General features: G+C 45.3%; 1 protein-coding gene across 5 annotated transcripts in view; it reads left to right on the top strand.

Moving 5' to 3' along the window:
- ARHGAP25 (Rho GTPase activating protein 25) overlaps window positions 1-4,798 on the top strand; it is an 89,423-nt gene extending 84,625 nt beyond the window's left edge. For 4 of the 5 annotated variants that reach the window (XM_027620890.2, XM_027620892.2, XM_027620891.2 and 1 more), the window contains exon 11: window positions 113-4,797. In XM_027620890.2, the coding sequence (XP_027476691.1) occupies window positions 113-320 (208 nt within the window). In that variant the 3' untranslated portion in view covers window positions 321-4,797. Of the gene's footprint in view, window positions 1-112 lie in introns of all 5 variants that reach the window. The other variant, XM_027620895.2, reaches the window with a different exon arrangement.
- Window positions 4,799-21,799: the final 17,001 nt, after the last annotated feature.

Raw genomic sequence — 21,799 nt, 5'->3', positions numbered from 1 at the left:
ATATAGGACTTGTGATGTAGAAAGGAAAGTGGACAGAGTGTGTGAGCAAGGGTGAAGGGAGAGTCTAGAGGTCATACCCTGTTCTTTCATTCTGTTATTTCCTTCCTTGTAGCCTTGAGAAGGAAAATTATGATGTCTGGGCCAAGGTGGTGAGGCTCAATGAAGAACTGGAGAAGGAGAAGAAGAAATTTGCAGCCTTGGAAATCAGCCTCCGCAATGTGGAGCGCTCCCGGGAGGATGTTGAGAGGAGGAACAAGGCCCTGGAAGAAGAAGTCAAAGAATTTGTCAAATCGATGAAAGAGCCCAAAGCTGATGCTTGAGGGTTCCAAGCATACCATGAAGACAGCCCACAGAGGCTCACCCAACACATTCCCTTTCTCGGTGCTACCTGATGACTGAGAAGCAAAATTACTCCCTAGGAGGGAGAAGACATTTAGGGGGAAACATAGCTTTTCCCAGTAAAATAAATCAATGGAATTTGCAGGAAGATGAGGGTGAGCAGGGACATGTGGGGACATTTATGACCCCTGTGGCTGTATTCAAAAGGATTGCATTATTCCACCGTGATCTCAGGCCGAGCTAAATGGAACCTTCCATGGCTGGGTGTCTAAGTCCAATGGAGACATTTGAAACAGGCCACATCCCAGGACCCTGGCAACAGGCTGGCCCCCACCAAGGCTGGACTGAGGCATTAGTTCTTTTTTTTTTTTTCTTTGTGGAATAATTCATCTAGTCAGATGGCCTCATGGTGTCCTTGAGACACAGGGGCAGAAAATGATATTTAGCTTTCTTGTACTCGCCTGTGGTGAGCTGTGTTTTGGGGGGACCGCACCTGCTGACCAGAGCCCCATTCCGTAACCCCCTTCCATGATGCACACTCTCCCTGGAAACTCAAAATTATTATTAGACTAAGACAAAACAAGCAATAAACTTTGTATTTATGAAGGCAAAATTGATAAGAAAGGCATATACAAATAAAGCAGAAAGAAAGAAAGAAAAAGAAAGAAAGAAAGAAAGAGAGAGAGAAAGAAAGATAGGCAGAGCAGTTGGTAATACTTACAGATACCTTGGTGAGCCTTAGTGAAAAGTGCCCCTTCCTTGAGACAGATGCACTCCTTTCCTGGCACGTGGCATGGTGAGCAGGGTCTGCGCTGGGTTCCAGTCCCGACCTGCCTTTCCATGGCCACAGTTGTATACAGTGGACCTGTGACAGAGGCCTTCTCACCATGATGGGACGTCCTTAGAGGTTGGGTGGGGGTTTAGATAGTAATAGTCACGATAATATTTTTTTCTGTTACACCAAAATGTAAGTGATTTCACTCCTGAAAGGAACCAGAAGCACTAGGGAACAGCGGGGAGGGGAGCCTTCCCAGCAGACAGCTGACTTGTCCTCCTACATTAAGGCAGTCTAGCAGAGGGCCCTGGTGAGACCCCACACCTCGCTAGGTGGGAAAGTGGACTCTTTCGTGGTGACTGTCATTGTCCTCAGCAGGTGGTCTCCAAGCTCTTTTGACTATGTACCCCATCAGTAGAAAATACTGATGTAGAAATACACCCCCCAATAGATTTCTTTACTTATAAATTATATACATGTACTACTACATTGCTATATCATATATATCCTAAAACACACACAGGACAGACATTGAGTAAGGATGAGCCCTAAACACATATAAATAGATGTTCTCCAAGGTGCCTTCTGCTCTGGAGGCCACTGGCCCGATTTCCCAGCAGGTGTTACCTGTGCTTGTTTTACAGAGGTCGCACTGCTTCCACGCATTTACTTGAACTCTTGAAGCCACCTGGCTTCCTCAGAGATTTGAGATCGATGGTCACCGTGGTGAGAGTTGAGGCCTCCCAGCACATGTTTCCATCATTTTTCCTTTTTCTCCTTTCATTTTCTCACTTTTTCTCCTCTTCTCTTTGTTTTCGTCCCTCTGGTTATTTCCCCGCTGTGTGTGGCCTTGACACATTACCCACAGAGCAAAAGGTACCGACCGGAGGGTGAGTGTGGCTCAGTCCTGCTACTCAGGTCCTGCTGCAGCCACCACCAGCCACCAGACTGCTGGAGGGAGGGGGTGAGACCCAGCACATTCTCTTAGAGACCTGCTTACAGAAGCCTGGGGGTGTGGGAGGGGGGTGATTTGGCACACCATTAAGTAAAGCAATAAAATATTCGATTTCCTGGGGTTTACTTGTTTTGTAATTACAGAGTGGCAAGTGTGGAGACACTTGTTGAACACCTAATTTAGGAGAGTCTGTAGTTCTGCAGGGCATGGATTCCTCACACTGACTCTTTAGGCGCTGAAACAGAGTTGAGGATGCAAGTAGCCGGCTGCATAATTCTAAAGGGAACATTGCTTGAAGGTGCAAAAAGGAGGACCTGAGGTCAGTGTTTGGAGGCTGGTGTTGCCGGACCTTGCTGGGCCTCGGAGCAAGAGCTCGGGCTGAGTAGAAGGGCTGCATTCGAATTCCAAGCTCCTCCTGGCCAGGGGATGCCTCTTGTTCTATTCCTTCCCCCAAGACTATGAGCTAACAGAGTGGCTGCTCCAGCCTGGGAAGCTGGAGTGTCCGTTCCTCTTCATAATCAAGAGGGGGACCTGGCTGGCGGAAGTTGCCCTGCTTCCTCATGTGCCACTGTCCATAGAAGGAGAACACAAGAAACAGGAGTTTTTCTAGTACCCTAGGCCCTGTGAGTGCAAGGAAGGGCCCGTGAAGATCTGGGGTCTGATGGCACTGGCCTCAGCGCCCCAGAGGCTACATGTGAAGTGGACGACAGGGTAGCGCTAGACCTCGTCTGGACCAAGAAGCCAGTCTTTGGAAAGCAGCTCTCAGAGACTGACCTAGGTCATCAGTGTCCTGTTGGCTCCCACCTTTAGCTCTCCCAGGGGCAAGATCTACTAGATCTGCCTTTTTCCAGCCACCTGCCCCCTCTTCACCTCAGCTCTCGTCCACCTGCACAGATAACGAGAAACTAAAAAAGGTCTGCAACACGCACATCAAAACCCCTGGCCTTCTTCCCTACCAAAATTTGTCATTTGCCTCACAGCCTCAAGTATGGCACGTGTCAGCTTACTTTTCTGTCAAGTTTGAGGCAGAGCTGAGGGGTTTCTAGTAAGTTTGTGCACCAATAGGACATTTTGTATTAGGGGATTGGCTGAGATTTCTGTCTTTGTCCGCTTGGGCTGCTATAACAAAATACCACAGACTGGGGGCCTTGTAACAACAGATATTTATTTCTCACAGTTCCAGATGCTGGGAGTCTGAGAGCGGGGTGGAGCGAGGGCCCCCTTCGGGGTTGCAGACTTCTCGTGTGTCCCCACATGGTGGAGGGACTTGCAAGCTCTGTGGTGCTTCTTTTCTGTCACTAATCCCATTCATGAGGGCTCCACCCTCCTAATGCCATCATCTCTGGGGGTTAATATTTCTACACATGAATTGGGGGTGGGCGCGCCACCATTCAGAGCACAGCAATTCCCTTTCCAGTGAATTTTGGTCAGAGTCTGAGGCCTGGAGTGTGACATTCCTCAAGCAGAGCCTGGGTAGAGGATGTAAGCACCAGAGATTTTTGTGGTTGCTGCTCTGATCAGTTCCTTAAGCCCTGCTTAGCAGCCCATCCCATTTAAAAAAGCACAAAGCAGGAGACTCCAAGGCAAGTCAAGGCTGCCGAGATGGGCGGGAGAGGAGCACCATACAGCAGCTGTTGGCCGGGTTCCCAGGGCTCAAGACAGGAGGATGTGCGCACACTGACATCGTGTAAACTTCCACATTCCACCGCTTCCTCTGCAGATACCATCAGTGGTCAGGCCATGCGCTCGCCGGGGAGCAGAGAGATCACTTAGAGGCCGCCCCTGCGATTCAAATGAGCTGCCTTTACAAGAATTGCACACAAGCTTTCATCCTGCTGGACAAGGCCCCCAAGGGTGGAGGTCTCTCTACTGCTGGAGAAGGTCAGGCTGCCATTTGGCCGGCAGCACAAGGGCTGGAGCTGGTGGACCCATGGGTCAGTAGGCTTCCCAGGGTGACTTCAGATGAGGAATGAGCAGAGAATACTAACGCAGAGGTGCATCTTTCCTCTGATGCTCGAAAACTATTTTAGAATCATAGAATAACAGCATTGGAAAACACCCATGAGCTTATCTAATCTAAGGTGTTCATTTAATGGATAGGGAAACTGAGGCCTGGAGACAAGCTGAATTGCCAGTGCTCACATATCAATGCCGAAGAGGATTAAAGTTAGGGGATTTTTAACCGCTCCTCTAGCCCACTATCTAGTGATTCTTGACATCTGTCCATGAGTTCTTTCCCCCGGGCCATGACCATGGGGTGAAACCCGTTGAGCGTCACTTGCTGAGTATGTCCAGAATAGAAAGCCAGGCTCACCTCTTGGTCACAAGCAAGGCTTGGCTAATATGATGCCATTTTCCACCTACTTTATATTACTGATGCTGTTTTAAGACAGTGGTTCTCAGTCTTGGCTGCACTATAGAATTACCTTACGGAGATTTTTTTTAAAAATTCTGATGCTCAAACCCCACCCCATGTCAACTGAATCAGAATTTTGGGGGGTGGAGTCTAAGAACTTTTTTCCTTAAAAAAACTTCCAGTTAATTCTAATATGCAGACAGAAGTGTTAAACATGGTTCTAAAACTGCTAAGTTTGGCTCAAGTCATGACTAATGATAATATTAAATCTACCTACTCCTTTTTTCTTTTCTTTTTTTTTAAGATTTTATTTATTAGAGAGAGAGAGAGAGCGAGAGCATGCAGGAGTAAGGGGGTTGGGGGTGGAGGAAGGGACAGAGGGAGAGGGAGAAGCTGACTCCCCATTGAGCAGGGAGCCAACTTGGGGGTGGACCCTAGGACCCTGAGATCATGACCTGTGCTGAAGGCAGTCACTTAACCGACTGAGCGCCCCCCCCTTTTAAAAGATTTTTTTACCTACTCCTTTTTTCTATCCCCAGTCAACACAACTACACATTCTCTGTTCTCCCTACTTGCTGATTGATCTTGTGTACACTCATTTAGGAAAGAGATGCTTAAGAGATAGAAAATGGATCTTTGTTATATACCCATTTTTCAGATGAGGAAAACTGAGCCCAAAGATGTTACCAAAAAAACTCAATATAACAGTAGCTTAGACATGAACAAATTCAAGGAGCCTGAGATTTCTTTTATATATGGGAATGCTCTCAACTTGCTTTAAGAAGGTCAGCACTTGAGGGCTTGATTTAAAGAGTCTCAAGAACAGCTCTGATTAAAACCATCTTCCTTTCAAACTCATAGTAGATTGAGAAATCTCTATCAGGAGCCTTTGGAAAATTAACCATGAATGTGATATACCTGGGAGACAACCATGAAGCCTCCATTAATCATTAATACCATCTTTATATTAGTTACCTGATTCCAAGCAGAGAGCTGTGTAATGAAAGAATGAGAGCCTGCGTGGATAAGATGGTTGTGAGTGGAGGTAGGTCAAAAGTGTGGATGTCACCAAGGAATGATGTGGTATGGGGGCACGGGGCATATAATCTGAGTTGGGGCGTGGGGGCAGGGCCCTGAAAGGGGAAAGGGGGATTTAGGTAGCAGGATAGAAAGCTGGTTTGCCCTCAAGCAAACCTGACAGCTGGTCAAAGTTGGACTTGGACTTCCTTTTCTGCTCTTGGTTCTTGACTGGCACCATCAGCACCATCATAACAGTAACTACCACTCATAAGCAACAAATACCATTTGCTTTCTGTCAGTCACTGTGCCAAGCATTCTGCACATGACATCTCCTTTAAATCTTAAATAGACTCTTGGATTAAGTGCTACTCTACCTATTTCAAAGATGCGGAAATTGAGGTTTCAGTGCAGCAGAGCTAGGAGCTGAGTCTGTCCAATTTGTTCGAAGACTTGCCCTCATGTGGGGAAGGAGTGCAGGATAGAAAGCTATCTTTAAGTGGTGATGAATTAAACTAAAATTTCCAAGGACTTTTTTTATATATAAAGAATACTGGTGCAGGTCCAGGAAAGAACCACTAATTTTGCTCTGATTCAGCATCAAAGTGGAGAAATATCATCAGGCAGGTCCCCGAGTCACAGCCTACCTGCTTGTCCTGAGGGTGGCTGGAGGCCACATACCACACCCAGCCCTCACCCAGAGTACATTCATGGTTCCGTGTCATGAGCTCCACACTGGAAAGGTCTCGTGGGAGTAACTCCAGGATCAGGGTCTCCCAAGAGTCTCTGGCTCCACGGTGCTGAGTGAGTGTCTAAGACCTCTTTGCTGGCCTTCTTCATATATTCTTCACTCTCTTTTCCATGTAGAGACAACTTTTCTCTTTCCACGAGCCTAGAAGGGCCCTCAAGTGGGCTTATTGGATAACTTTGAAGGATGTATTGCCAGTGAGTCCTATAAGAGAGGGAAAAAACCATCTTCCCATTCCATGTAGAAATCTTAGGGATTCTACATGAACGGGGTGGTGTTGGTGGGAGGAAATAAGGACACAATTCCCCAACCTTTCCTCAACTTAAGATGTGTCATAAGTTAAATATAGGCTCTGCCCTGTGGATGTTTACAGGCTAAAAGAGTCCATTCTGGCCGGAGGCTTGCAGTTTTCTGAGTATAGGGCAGTGGGATGTCTTCAGCTTGCTTCACACGGTGTGATTGCTTCCAAAGCACTCCCAGTGGATCAGTGAGCAGAGCACGTGTCAATGCGTGACTGCTTGGGAAACAGGGCCCATTTAATGATGCATTTACTCGGACTTGCCCTCTGCCTCTTGCATTTTATCATTACTGATTTTCAGCTAAGATACAAAGCCCTTATTTCCCTTTGAAGTCACTCCTTCCTGGCTGTGAGAAAGGGCAGTGGTTTGCCTGTCAGTGTCCTTTTAGGGAAAGAGCTGGGGGAGCACGCAGCCCAGCTCAGCTGGCTGGGTAAACATCAGACACATTCTGTGGGAACTTGCACTTGATCACCAGGAAGCAGGTAGTCTGGATTAGGTACTGTGTCTGTTTTCGGGCTGGCTATGACCTTCAGTGGAAAACCAACCCCAGTCAGAAAAAGCCAACACCATGCTCTGTCATACTGAGTTTACTTACCTATTGAAATGGTGGTTATTTATTAATGCAAAGCTCATACCCTCGGAATTCCAGCCATAATCTTCATTGAGATTTTCTTATGTTGGATTTCATAGACTCTGTTGAAGTCAAGTAGGTGCACATCAATTGCTTGGCTTGCTATTTATGCTACTTATGTAGTCACTGACTGTCACTTTTGGATGTCTTTCTTGCTCTTCTGAGAGTATTGGAATCTATCTCCCAAAGACCAGAGAAATAAAATACTTGAAAATCACACAGCATTTGGCAGTGGCCAGGCCAGTCTTGAGAAAGTTGATCTCTATGCAGTGATAATCTGGACAGTTGTGTTGCCAGTGATATCTTTAGCACAAGTAAACTGCCCCCAAGATAGAGCAAAATGTTGCAACACTGAGTCTTCCTCCTGCTCTTGAGTGTTTTAGAAGACCTACATTTGACTAGGGACATTAAAAAAAAAATACACTTGCTGAGTGCTTTCTATTCCCTAAGCAAGATATACTCTGCTTTACCTGCAATATCTCAATTAATTCTTACAGCAAACTATGAGGTAGTTGCTAGCATTACAATCTCTGTTTTACAGATGAGGGGACAGAGGCTTTGAGAGGTTAAGTAATTTAATCAGGCTCATAGTTAATATCTTATTTCTGAGAGATAATTTTTTTCATTTGAACACTTTTGAAATTAGTGTGTCCAATGTGTGTTCTTCCCAACACAACCGAGCAATTAACTCAGTTCTAATGCTATCGACCTGGAGAGAGCATTAGATGCCACAGGTTAAGGGCTCAGTCCTACAACAAAGACCCCTGCCCCAAACATTTCAGATGCCAATCAGAATCTGTGCTTTTGACCAACTGGCTATAGATCAGAAGCTCCCTCCACCCCTCCTCGGGTTTGATTAATTTGCTAGAGTGGCTCACAGAATTCAGGACACATTTTACTTATTAGATTCCTGGGTTTATTATAAAACGATATAACTCAGAAACAGCCAGATGGAAAGTTGCATAGGGCAAAATATGGGGAGAGGGGCTCCGAGCTTCCATGGGCCACATGGTCACGTGTTCACCAACCTGGAAGCTTTTCAAACCTTTTCCTTGGCGTTTTTATGGAGGCTTCATTACACAGACACTGTTGATTAAATCATCGGCCTTTGGTGACTAAACTCAGTCTCCAGCCCTTCTCCCTTCCCCAGGTAAATGATGAGACCAAAGATAGGCACCACTGAGTCAGCCCTAGTGACTGCTATCCCTCTTCTTTGCCAGCATTCCCATTTAAATCATTATTTTTATTTTTCATCGCGTTTAATTCCTAGAATTTAAATGTATGTGTAAAATTAAAAGTAATAATTATCATAATAGCAATAATTGCTAACATTTATTGGGAGCTGAATATTGCCTGCCAGACTGTTCTAAGTGCTTTATTTGTATTAACTGAGTTAATCCTAACAAATCTCCCACAGCTAGACAGCCGTATCCCCTTTTCACAGCAAAGTAATTTGCTTCTGCTTTTGCTCCTGCCTTTGACTGTGGCTCTGCTAATTGTCTCCCGCTTAGAGGAACACATTTCTCTGACAGTTTCTAGGGTTAGAGATGGAGCTGGGGCAGGTTTAGGGCAATGCTAACACTTCAGAAAATCTCCAGTAATTGGGTGAAATGCTCATGTGACAAATTGGCTTTTGACAAATTAGTCTGCTTTCACATATTAATCGCCAAGCCAGCCAGCTGGAAACAGATTTACTAGAAACCGGAGCGGAGGGAGGAGGGAGGCAGCGGCGTTAAGTAAGTTCACACCTGACGGGGAGAGTTGGACAGAGCGTACAGGGCAAGGCCGAGGCCTCGTCCTGGACCACCGAACTGAAGGTCCGGCCGGGGGGGGTTGGATGGGGCAATGGTTAGAGACCCCAAAGACAGGCTCGGAAGGGAGAGGGAGCTTGCCATTTGGAACTGGGGGTGAGTGCCTCCTGCCTCTGCTGCCGTGTGCAGCTGTACAACTGCGGGGGTGAGCACAGCCCCCACACTCTGCCCTCGGCGCCCTGGGCCCTGACTGCCCCCCTCCCAGGGGAAGGGGGACCCTCCCTCCACACGGAGGCACAGCCGGCCGGGGCACTCTCCAACAGAAGGCCTCAGCGGAGCAGAAGAGGCCGCGGAGCACATTGAGAACGAGGGAGGTCAGGCACGCCACCCCGATTACAGGTAACCAGATAAAGACTCAGAGACAGAGGGGTTAAGAGGATTCTCAGATCTCAAGAGATTTCCCAAGAAGTCCTTCTTAAGATGGCTCTTTATTAGTAGATGAAGCTATTATTATTATTATTATTATTATTATTATTACTTATGGCAGATGAGAAGCTTTTTTTATAGATAAAAGAGTTAATATCGGGGCGCCTGGGTGGTTCAGTCGGTTAAGGTCATGATCCTGGGGTCCCAGGATCGAGTCCCACATCGGGCTCCCTGCTCAGCAGGGGGGTCTGCCTCTCCGTCTCCCTCTGCCCCTCCCCCTCCCCTCGTGCTCTGTCCCTCCCTCTCGAATAAATAAATAAAATCTAAAAAATAAAGAGTTAATATAAAAAGGTTTAGTAATGGAGACAACAAGTAGACTGAAACTTCCCATCCTAAAATGATTTCCTTTCACTAGTCTAAGGCGGTGGATGGTACCGGTCAAATTTAAACAGGAGTATTATCTCAGGGGAATTGTTTCAAGGTTGTAATTATTTACCTCAAGGTGTACTAACCATCTTACAGCGCTGCCGAACCACTCTGCCTTATAAACCTTTGCCTGCCAACAGCACAAGCTCAAACACCTTCACTCAGTGCGCGGGGCACTTAGAGAATGTGGGACCTGCACGCGTGCTGCCCTGATGCCTGCATACACCCTTGGTCCCTGTGTTCCTTCCTGGCCACCCTGTGAGGCATCACCTTCCTCACCTGCGACCTGGGATAATGGTGAGACACCTGTGCTACCCACCACACAAGATGACCATTAGGACTGGGTGGGGTGATGTATGTGTACACACGTGAGCTAGTAGCCTGAGTGTTAGGGTGTAGTGCACTTCGTGACGCCCAGGACAAGGAATCCTCCTTAAAGCCGACTTTGTGCCCCATGTGCCTGTTGATATGCCGACTCTCACAATAAGACTTGCCACCAGGCCATGCTCTCCCAGCAAGGCAGAGATTCTCCCCAGCTCCTCTGAGTGCCTGGGGCTCGAGGATGAGGGTCCAGGCCCACCGTGAGGGCATCTGGGCCCCCTGACACAGCCTGAGAAAACAGGCTGTTGTCCACACGTAAAGTCACTAGAAGAAGTTTCAAGTCCTTGACCCAGTGTGCACATGAGGATCTTCAGCTTCAGGCATGTACTCACATAGCCCAGGGATGGTGCTTTTTGCTTTCCAGGAACCACATTCACACCAGAGCCCTTGGCTTGGAGCAAACATCTGGAGGAGATGTGGAAGCCAGACTGATGTCTTCAACCAGAAGCCTCGTGTGCTAGGACAGACAGATGAAGTGCCCATCATGCACACAGAAGCTTCCTGCTCCCTCCTCCACACCACCTAGAAAGCAGGCTTTCCAAAAAACCATTCCCCCCAAATGTTCTTTAATAGCCTTTTAAAAGCCATGATTTTGAAAGCCATTGCTTCAAAGCAGGCCTACGTGGTGGTGTAATTACTAACATTTGGTGAGTGAATAATTACTAACATGGTGAGTACTTACTAACATTTGCCATATATGTGAAGTCTCCAGAGAGGGAATTATCTGAATCTAAAGCCCAGTTCTACTCTATCCAGTGGTGATGTTTCGACTTTAGCCTCACCATTGGTGATAAAAAACTCCCAACCTTGGTGTGTTCGTTTTCTAGGACTGCCATAACAAAGGACCCTAGACTGATGGCCTAAGCTATGGAAGTTTATTTCCTTACAGTTCTGGAGGCTGGAAGTCTGAGACCAAGGTGTCAGCAGAGATGGTTTCTTCTGAGGTCTCTCTCCTTGGCTTGCAGATGGCTCTCTTCTCCCTGGGTCTTCACAAGGTCTTCCCTCTCTGACTGTCTTCTAATCTCCTCCACTTCTACGGACACCAGTCATATTGGATTATGTCCAATGACCCGTATGACCTCATTTTACCCTTGATCACCTCTTAAAGGCCCTATCTCCAAATACAGCTACATTTTGAGATACTGGGGGTTGGGACTCCAGAGAAGAAGGCACAATTCAGCTCATAATACTTGGTAACATTTTAAAAGTATCATCACTTAGATCTCTAATGAAGAGGGATCCTTATCTTTCAGAATCTCTTCGGCAAATTAGTACAAATTTTAATATCTTCACAACTGGAAACCGTAGGTTATTGTTGCAATTTGTTTTAAATTTTCTGTCACAGAAAGTCAATAGGATCAGAACTCTAAAATCTTGCTGACCCGTAGGTACTGTGAGAAGGACACTGGTTGGGGGTCAGGAAACCTGGCTTTAAATGATGAGAAATAGCATTTTTATTAGATTATTTATTAAATTATAATAATTATTGACATTTTTATTAGTTAGCTGTAATGAGGCAGTATCTCACTTGACCCAGGAACCCTGAATGCTGAACCTATTCTCACCCAGTTTTTACTGTGGAGGGTTTGTGGGGATATGCCAGACAATAGCACATTCTTTATTGTTATAAAGGTTTTAGTCCAAACGACAGTTTAATCCCCCAGTGACCTGGGCCGGACCTCATGGCAGCACCAGGCCCTTTGCACCTGGGCTAGAGGTGGATTTGCAGCCTGTACTCCGGGAGGGCTGAGCAGCCTCCTTGGCCCCTGCTTGCTGCCTGCTCCTTGCCCCTGCCAGTCTCACCACTCTGACACTGAGAAAAAGCAGATCTAGGAAGAAGCATCAACAAGGCAAGGAGGGGCGGGAAGCACTTTTGTTAATCCCTGAGTGGAGCTTCTCCGAGCCCCTCATTGTGGACTCCCCAGCAGCCCTCTCTATCTCCCTGCAGGTGGAAGGCAGGGGTAGTCCAGCTGCACGTGTGTGTGTGTGTGTGTGCGCGCGCGTGCGCGTGTGTAAACTTCACATCTTGATTCTGAACAGTCTTCAGAAAAAGAAGGGAAAAGGGGAGGTGGGGAGGTGGTGGTAAGGATGAAGTGATTTATTACACTTCCCTCCTAGTAGCTGAGGCTTTGGGAGTCAACAATGAAGAAGCATTCATAAAAGCCTGGAGGCATCCATTGTTCTCTGAAGGTCCATAGAAAACTGCCAATGGTTGGGAAAATGGCCCCACAAAAATGAAGAGAGCATTTTTGAATGTCTCTCGCAGACCATCAGCCTAGCTGTTAAACTCAGTGTGAACAAGGGAAGAAACAAAGGGCAAGTGGAACAATGTTGGTGTCTCTCTCCCGCCGCTAGTGGGAGCTCTAGATTCGTGCCTCTCCATCAACCCAAGGATGGGCTAGAACACGGGGTGAGGATACTTTGGTGGGCCTGGCACCAGAGGCTGAGAGGCTGAGGTGAAAACCAGCCCCTGCAGTGTTATCCTCTGGGAGTCATTACTTCACTCCACTAGTTTGGTAAGGAGACCGGGGGCCTTCCTCCACTGACACATCGTGAGTTTAAAAACTATAGTTCAGGGGCCCCCAGGGGGCTCAGTCAGTTAAGCGTCTGCCTTCGGCTCAGGTCATGATCCCAGGGTCCTGGGTTTGAGCCCGACATTGCAGGGAGCAGGGAGCCTGCTTCCCTCTCCCTCTGTTGTCCCCCCTGTTGTGTTCTCTTAGTCAAATAAATAAATAAATTCTTTAAAAACTAAAAATAAAATAAAAACTACAGTTCTAGAGATGAAGGCCAGGGTCCCTTGTACAGAGACCCAAGATGCCAGATAGTCTGCTTCCAGGTTGTAAGCTTTAGCCTGTCCAGGAGCAGGACAAAAGGCATCCCTCCTAAAAGGCCCAGACATGCACCCTGGTCTGACCTGTAGGATTTATAGCAAAAGCCTTGTTGAAATAAAGTGATTTTTCTTGGAGAGCTCCCTCTGAATATCCTTCCTGAGAACCAGAGGTAAGGAGATGACGCTGAGGTACGTATGGGCATCCTTGACCCCACAAGATACATCTTATTAAGACTGACATTGTTATTTTTAACTCCCCAGTTCTATTCATACCAATTTTCTTCCCCGGCTAAGTCATTGTTTAGGAAGGACAGTGCTGAGTACAACCATAGGTTTGCAGCTGCCAAAGGAAACACCTGCTGAGAACCAAATGAGGACAGATTCTTCTCTCAGGCCTGAGAACGAGGCCCAGCCAAGAACAGGCTGCTTTCACTTCACTGCACTCAGTTTGTAATAATGCATTTTTTGGTAAGATACTTTGATTAATATTGGTCTCGTCCACTAACCTCTAAGAATCGTGGGGCCCACATCGTGTCCCTCTGATTCATGCATCAGATCTGATGATTGGCTGACCTCTTGGCAGACAGCAACCGAGCGACCTAACTGGTCGTTCCCAAACCGTGTGCCAAGGCACCCTGCCACAGGCGCTGTAGCAAACACACAGGGCACCACAATGTTTTACCTTTCTGAGGGAAACACAGCAATCCTCAACATCCGTGAGGCCCACAGCAGATGGCCAGCTGGAGATAGCACACAGCTTCAACATTAGATCATCTGCATTCCTTTCAATGACATCAGATCTTTTGAAGCTTGGCTTTGGGTTGTTGCTGTGACAAAATGCACAAGTTGCAGAAAACCAATGTGGAACAGGAAACAAGAGTGGCTGGTCTAAGGTTATGCCAAGGTCTGGGAAAGCTTGCCATGCCCAACAAGAGCACAGCCTGCTAGTAACTGTGGGGATTTCAAACTAAAATGAAAAATAGTATTGTTTTTGTTTTCGATGCATGTGCATTTTTTTTCTGAACAGCGACTAAATTATTAAATAAATAAATAGCTAGATAAATAAATGAATGCTTCCTAGATTGTTTGGACTTAACTGCTCAATAAATGATGCCATTAGATAGTTCTTTTGGCCCAGGGATCAGAGAAGCACTTACCGAGAAAGCAAGAGCACCGTGAACTGAGGCGTGGGAGCCTCTGGCTTCGGCAGCATTGGTTGATTGACTGATGGCCTCAGGATCGAAGTTCTGTGCCTGGTCACTCTACCTACAAAATAATTCAAAATGGACAAAAAGGCACTGTGGGAGAAAAAGAGTCACCGAACTTTGTCCTCACAGAGGAGAAGAGAGTTCTGCTGCTGAGCTCTCTTCTTGAGCAACTCAGGTTTATTGAACACTTACCTATTAGCCAGGCCCTAAGCTTTCATTTTTTTATTTTTTAATTTGACCTCCCCGAATCCCCTCGGTAGTCTTTTGAGGGCTATTGTTGCTCATATTTGCACAGGAGATACGCAGGAGGAAAAGAACACAAAGATGGCAAGTGGTAGACACAAGGCTGTGCTTTGGGTGCCTGGGTGGCTCAGTTGGTTACGCATCTGCCTTCAGCTCAGGTCCTGATCCCGGGGTCCTGGGATCGAGCCCCGCATCGGGCTCCCTGCTCCGCGGGAAGCCTGCTTCTCCCTCTCCCACTCCCCCTGCTTATGTTCCCGCTCTCGCTGTGTCTCTCTCTGTCAAATAAATAAATAAAATCTTTAAAAAAAAAAAAAAGAGTCAGTGGCTCTTTTGGAGAGGAGCTGTAAAGCCACCTGGGAGCACATGGGCCTCTCAGCGCCAGGGTACTTCATCTACAGAGAGACTTAATTGCTTGAATTCACTGTAGGGTGACCTGTATGGAAGTGACCCCGTGAGAGCCACGGCCTGGGCATCCTCGGGGCCCCTCCTCATCCTGCATTCTACAACCACCTGTGCAGGACCTGAAAGACAGCTATGCCAAGGGAAAAAAAATGCATAGAAAAACAAAAGATCCCATCTTGTCTACTCCATGGTGACAAACAGTATTTCTCTTTGCTGGAGGGAATATTGAGGAAACAATATTTTCCGAGGTCTTCATCCCCGCCTGAATAGGTAAGTGGAGGTGGGAACGTTAATCGATGGGTCCAGAGCACTGGGCTGGAGCGAGCCTCACATACATCCCGACAGGGCAGGTCCCTTGGGCCTGCCCCTGCTCTAAAACCAAGAAAGGGATGCCCAAGGGTGCTTCTTTTTTTTTTTTTCTTTTTTTTTAAATTTTTTTATTGTTATGTTAATCACCATATATTACATCATTAGTTTTTGGTGCAGTGTTCCATGATTCATTGTTTGTTCATAACACCCAGTGCTCCATGCAGAACGTGCCCTCCTCAATACCCATCACCAGGCTAACCCATCCCCCTACCCCCCTCCCCTCTAGAACCCTCAGTTTGTTTTTCAGAGTCCAAGGGTGCTTCTAATAGTTTCAAAAGGAAGGATTTTTTTTCCTTTTTTCAAGATTATTTATTTATCTATTTGAGAGAGAGAGAGAGAGTGCAAATGAGCACAAGCAGTGGGGAGGGACAGAGGCAGAGGGAGAAGCAGGCTCCCCATGGAGCAGGGAGCCCGATGCAGGGCTCGATCCCAGGACCCTGGGATCATGACCTGAGCCGAAGGCAGACGCTTAACTGACTGAGCCACCCAGATGCCCCCCAAAGGAAGGGTTTTTAAAGAAAATGTGCTTTGTCTCAAAGCCCTGAAGAACCAGTAGTCTCCAAGAAGTACGCAATCCTTGTCACCAGCAGACACCATCCCACCGAAAAAGACTTTTGCATCATTTCCACATAACACGCGTGTGTGTGTGTGTGTGTGTGTGTGTGTGTGTGTGTGTGTGTGTGTGAGATATTAATGATACTGGTCAGCATGAAATAAGAGTTTTCCACAACAACAAAAAAAATACAGAGAATCAGTTTTTGGAGAGATACGCAGTAATGCAGCTCTGGATTGAGTTTTAGGTACTTTTCGGCTGTCACGTATGTGCCAGGCCTGTTCTTATTTATTCTAGGTAATATTTCTGGAGCACCTAGTGAAAGCCAAGCTCTGTGATGGAGACAAGAAAGCAAGGTCCTTGCCTTACACAAGCGTCCTTCTAGAGGGACAGAGAGACAGATACTAGAAAACTAACGAATAAAAAAGCTGCAGATGATGATTAATGCTATATAAGAAGTAAATAGAGTCCTCAGTAAGAGAATAGACGGGTTTTCAGAGTGAGCCCTAAGAAAGGCATTCTGGCAAAGGAAACAGCAGAGACAATATTCCTGGTAGGTATGGGATGAAATTATTAAAAATACAGTCCTTGTGAGTAGACTTTTCCAGATCGACAGGACAAGGCTGTAATGGCGATGTGTACCAGTTGCTGATAGGACACATAAAAAAGAAGAATCCAACACCAAATGCAGGGGAGCCTCTTGGGGAAGATGGCACTTGAGTGGTAGTCTTATGGTGGGTACGGTAAGGGTGGTTCTTAAATTGGTCATTAGTAGAATCTTGAGGAAAGAGTAGCTAAGTGTCTGGGCCACTTAGGAACAGATACGAGAAACACAGACCGAGCAGCTCTACTAGAGAATATTTACTCAGAGACAAACATACACAAACATCCAGAAGCTTTGCTGTGAGATCACCTTCCCTTATCTCTGCAACGCTGATGGAGTATACACATCTGTCAGGACTCTTCTCTCAGAACTCCGTGAGTCAGCTGGAAGTCAGGTCACAAATAGGGCGCAGTTAGCCCAAGAGGTAGGTGCCTTTGCCTGCTTACCCTCCCCCCACCACCATCATTTCTCTGGTGATGTGAAAGTATAAATTCTTTGGAGCCCACGGAGAGGTTCTGCAAAGAGCAGAATGCCGAAAGTAAATCAGTCTCTGTCTTTCTGGAGGAGGAAGAGGAAGACTATCCGACCTCCAGGATTCCCTGCCAATCTTTTCCAAATGCTTTCTGTGGAAAAGTCCTGGCAAGGTGGTCTCCCTTTTAAATTTGGAATTTTCTTCTCACTGGCCATTCGCAAAGCTAGAAATCTCAGTAGTTCCATTTTGGCCTGTTTCTGTGGGATTTTCGTTGCCAACAGAGATAATTTCAGATCAGCCCCATTTAAAAGTGTGTGTTCCAATCCCCCCAAAGTCTGGTGTGCCTGCTTTATGGGGCTTTGGGAAATTTCTTTGACTTTACTTAGAATGAACATCAGGAAAGTAGTCTGGGAGCTCTTCACTGAAACCATCCAGGTTTAGAAACATGGTGTTTTCCCCTCTGAAAACCAACTGTGCATATGCTCACATAAAAGTATGATAAATCAGTTTTATATTCAGCCTTATGGGAGGAGAATGGAAAAATGTAACAGAGAAAGGTGAACAAAACATCAAAGGTGGCCCAAACTTTTCAGCAGTAGGGAGCTGGGCTTCCTGCCTTTACTTAGTAACACTATTAGCTGACATTTATTGCTTCTTCATCCACTGGCACACACTGTTCCAAGTACTTCGTATGCATTCACACAGTTAATTCTCACAGTAGGTCTATCAGGTAGGTGCTTTTATTTTTCTCACTCTGCAAATGAGGGAACAAAGGCATAGAGGGGTTAAGTAAGACGCAGGCAGGCTGGCTATAGCACTCAGGCTTCTAGAGTCTAGGACGCACTGCCCCTTCAGGAGCAGAAAGGAGGTAGAGCCTGCGGGGGGATGTTTTCATGGCTGTCTGTATGTTCTCCAGAGTTTGGTAGTCTAGGGAACTCCTCCCTTAGCTCTCTCTTCCCACACCTCAGGCCAGCTGCTCAAGTGGATATACAGAGCACTAACCACTATTAAAGATTTTACGAATTCTTTGTTCGTAAAAATGTGGCAAGAGAGGGGCGCCTGGGTGGCTCAGTTGTTAAGCGTCTGCCTTTGGCTCAGGTCATGGTCCCAGGGTCCTGGGATTGAGCCCCATGTTAGGCTCTCTGCTCGGCGGGAAGCCTGCTTCTCCCTCTCCCACTCCCCCTGCTTGTGTTGCCTCTCTCTCTGTCTCTCTCTCTGTCAAATAAATAAATAAAATCTTTAAAAAAAAATGTGGCAGGAGAATGTGGATTTTTTTCCCTACACTTATTTCCCCTTCATGCCTCTACTCTCGCTCTTCTAATCGTGCTACCTTCTATGTCATTAGATCAAAATTGTCATAAACATTTGTTCAAGTCATATATATTTAAAATATGTGCACACACACATACACTCACACACATGCACACACTTATGCACACATATACACACAAAGCAAAGGAGAAATTCAAAATATGTTCACTAATTTTAGGTCATTTTCTCACTTTTTAATAGAACTGGCTTCAAAATTAAAAGGAAACTCAAAGTTCATTTATTCCAATAGATCTCAAGTGAAGGCAATATCGCCCCTTAGAGGGTTCACTCCAGGGTTCTGGGTGTGTTCCAAGGATTGAAGATGGGCTACAACCTGTGTTTAGTGAGGGAGATAGAGATGTTAACTATCCCATAACATGAGGGACAATCCTTCACAACAACACCTTTTTCTGCCCTTGAATGCCAATGGTGCCTCACTAATAAACACCGATTCGAGTTCCGAACTTCCATTTTAAAACTGAGAAACTGCCATAAAAAGGTGAGGAAACTTTCTTAAGGTCACTTAGCTAGCCTGTAGCACTATAGATAGTAGGTCTGTATAGTTCTAGAAAAGGGCTTTTTCTGATACACCAGAAGGTCCATAGAGGTCAAAACCATTTTCACAACAATCCAAGATACTTGCTTTTATCATTTTCATTCTCTCAGGGAGAATGAGAACTGTACAATGCAGTTTTCCAGAAGCTACATGATGTGTGATGATGTATATGTATAATGAAGTGTGTCAACATTTAGAAGATGTGTGAACAAATATTTTCCAAATGACAAAAGCATGATATTATAGAATCATTCTTAGGTAAAATATCCATTAAAAGTGCAAGAAGACCTCTAGTCGTGGAATGAGTAAGTCACAGAAATAAAATGTACAACATAGGGAATATGGTCAATGATATTGTAATAGTGTTGTGTGGTAACAGATGCGCGCTACACTGTGATGAGCACAGCATAACATAGAGAGATGTTGAGTCACTATGCTGTATACCTGAAACTGATGTAACATTGTGTATCAATTATACTCAAAAAATGTTTTTAAAAGTAGAAGAAACCAACCCTGCTGACACCTTGATTCTGGACTTCTGCCATCCAGAATGGTGAGACCAAAAAAAAAAAAAAAAAGTGCAAAAAAGGCCAACGGATTTTAAAGTAACTAAGTACAGAGTTCATTAATACGATTTAAGATTTCACTTTGCCACTAACATTTAAGAAACTATCACTCACTGAGTTTTAGTATAGTATCAAAGAATATCCACAATTATCTGAATGAGCTATTAAAATATGTCTCCCTTTTTTAACTGCAAATTTGTAGGAGGTCAAATTTTCTTCATCTCTTCAACCAAGACAACATATTGCAATGGATTGAATGCAGAAGCAGATAGGACAATACAGTTGTCTTTTATTAAGCCAGACATTGAAGAGATTTGTAAAATTGTAAAGCAATGCCAATCTCCTCATCACTTTTGTTGTTGTAAAAAAAATATATATTTATTATTTACAAAATATGTTAGTTTATATTAACATGCAATGAGTTTTTTTATTTTAAAATGGATTAATAAATATATATTTAAATATTTTCAGTTAAAAAATAATAACTGTAAGTAGTAAATATAGTAAATATAAATAGATATAACCCACATAGAGTTCTTTGGGATCTTTAGCAATTTTTAAGGATGCAAAGGGGTCTTGAGGACAAAACATTTGAGAACTGCTGCCCAACATCATACCCCTTTGACTAAATCTGATTCTCCTGGGTAAGACCAGACGCTTTTTAAAAAATTATTCCTCGGATGATTCTGATGGAGTCTGAGAACTATTGGAATATAATGCCTCTTTGTTGGAGAAAGTCCCATTCTAATGTTGAGCTGTAGGAACAATGCCAGAAACAAGGGCAGGCTTTAACGGGCCTGCCGGGGACTCTAAAGATGCTGTTGACTTTGTATCACCAGGGAGCAGAGGTAAACTCTCCAGATCTGGGCGGTGGGGGGCAAGGAAGCTCCCAACCCAATTCCTGATTCTTCTTAACTAAGAGAAGCAGCTGAGAGTCAAACAGAGAGAATGAGCCTCAAGAAGAAGAGTTCCAGTTCTGGACACCATTGCTAGAGCTCTGGGCTCGGTAGGAAGAATCATAGACCCAGTGAGGGGGATTGTGATTCTCCCCGTGTTCCAACTAACCTTGAGGCCAGAGAGGTAAGTTGTGGGCCAAATCTGGCTCACGGAGATGCATTATTTGTACTTTGCAGAGTGGAGACGCTTTCTGGAATCAGGTGGAAGCATTCAAAAAATTTGAAATTTCGGATTTCTAGCTCGTCTTAAAAATTGGAAGATCTGGCACACATGGGCCTAAACTCTACGTGGCAACCATTGTCTGGACCTGCACCAGTGTTGCTGCCAACAAGTGGAACCTAAGCCTTCCACAGTCTCCAGGCCACCTCACTGTTGACGTTGCTTGCCTGGCCCCGAGGGTTGCCATCCCCGGTCTAGACAGCTCAAAGAGAAGGGTGGGGCCATTTCGTGGTCTAAGGAGAAGACAAGGCTGAGGTCTGTCCCAGTGCCTGTACTGCTCTTGTCCAGAATGACAAGACGGCCATGCAAACTCAGGGTGGCCTAGCAGAGTCTGAAATCTGGCACTGGGACTTGAGGTTGACCTGATTTGCCTGGGTGCAAGGGTTAGAGGCCAACAGTTTGAGGTTTCCATTTCCGATCTTAGTTATTGTGCTAGTAATAGCACTATAGCCATAGCTCTAAAGGGCTCCAGTGAGCTGCATGTGATCAATTTACTGCATCTTCTTTGTGGATATAAGAGCTCAGAGAAACCAGTATTCTGCACTTGGTGTCTTTTTGACATCGCTTGTGTCATCATGAAAAGAGCAGTTATAACTGAATCCCTTGATCTCCCCCATAGAGAAATCTCTTGCTCTGCTGCTTCATTTTCATATTTGGTCTTCATTCATCAATCCAGTTAAGAAAAGCCACCTCCTCAAGTGTCAGCTGTGGATCCAAAAACATCTACCAAAGATAAGCTGTTGTCATGGCAAAAAACAACAAACCTAAAGGTGATGGATCACGGGACTTTGTTACTGTACTTGCCTGGGAGTCCGCACTGCCTCCAAACTTTACTTAACTCTACATGCAGCTTTTCAACACCGCATTCCTGGGTTGTTTCAAAAGCACTTTGCTTCTCACTTTGCAACTCCTCGAGCCAATGGCATTCAACCACATTACGTAGATCTGCGCTTGCTGAATAATATTGCTTGGCAGTCTTAAAATCTGGCTTTTGTTCAAAAATGTTCATAAACGTTTGGAAAATATAGAAGATAGTCTGTAAGGATCTGGAATTTTTTGTTTGTTTTCTGCTCATTAAAACAACAACAACAACAACAACAACAACCCCAAGTACTGAGGCAAGTCTTAGGATAAAAGTTCACTAAAAACATCTTGGTTGCATGTCAGGTTGAATCCCAACATAAGAAGTTGCAGTAACTAGGTCTTAATGATTAATTCTTCCACTGACTAATTTATTGACTTTCGTTAGGTTACTTAATTTTTCTGCTATTCCTTTATCCAAACAGCAAGAATTCCAAATTAGAATTTATTTAAAATCTAATAAACAAACAGACCTGAAAGAGGCTTACAGCTCTAGCTTAAATATGGTGCTTAGCCATGTTGACTCACCAAATTTGTTTTTAGA

The sequence above is a fragment of the Zalophus californianus genome, chromosome 8, assembly GCF_009762305.2.
Source record: "Zalophus californianus isolate mZalCal1 chromosome 8, mZalCal1.pri.v2, whole genome shotgun sequence".
NCBI lineage: Eukaryota > Metazoa > Chordata > Mammalia > Carnivora > Otariidae > Zalophus > Zalophus californianus.
This window is presented reverse-complemented; position numbering and strand designations above follow the sequence as displayed.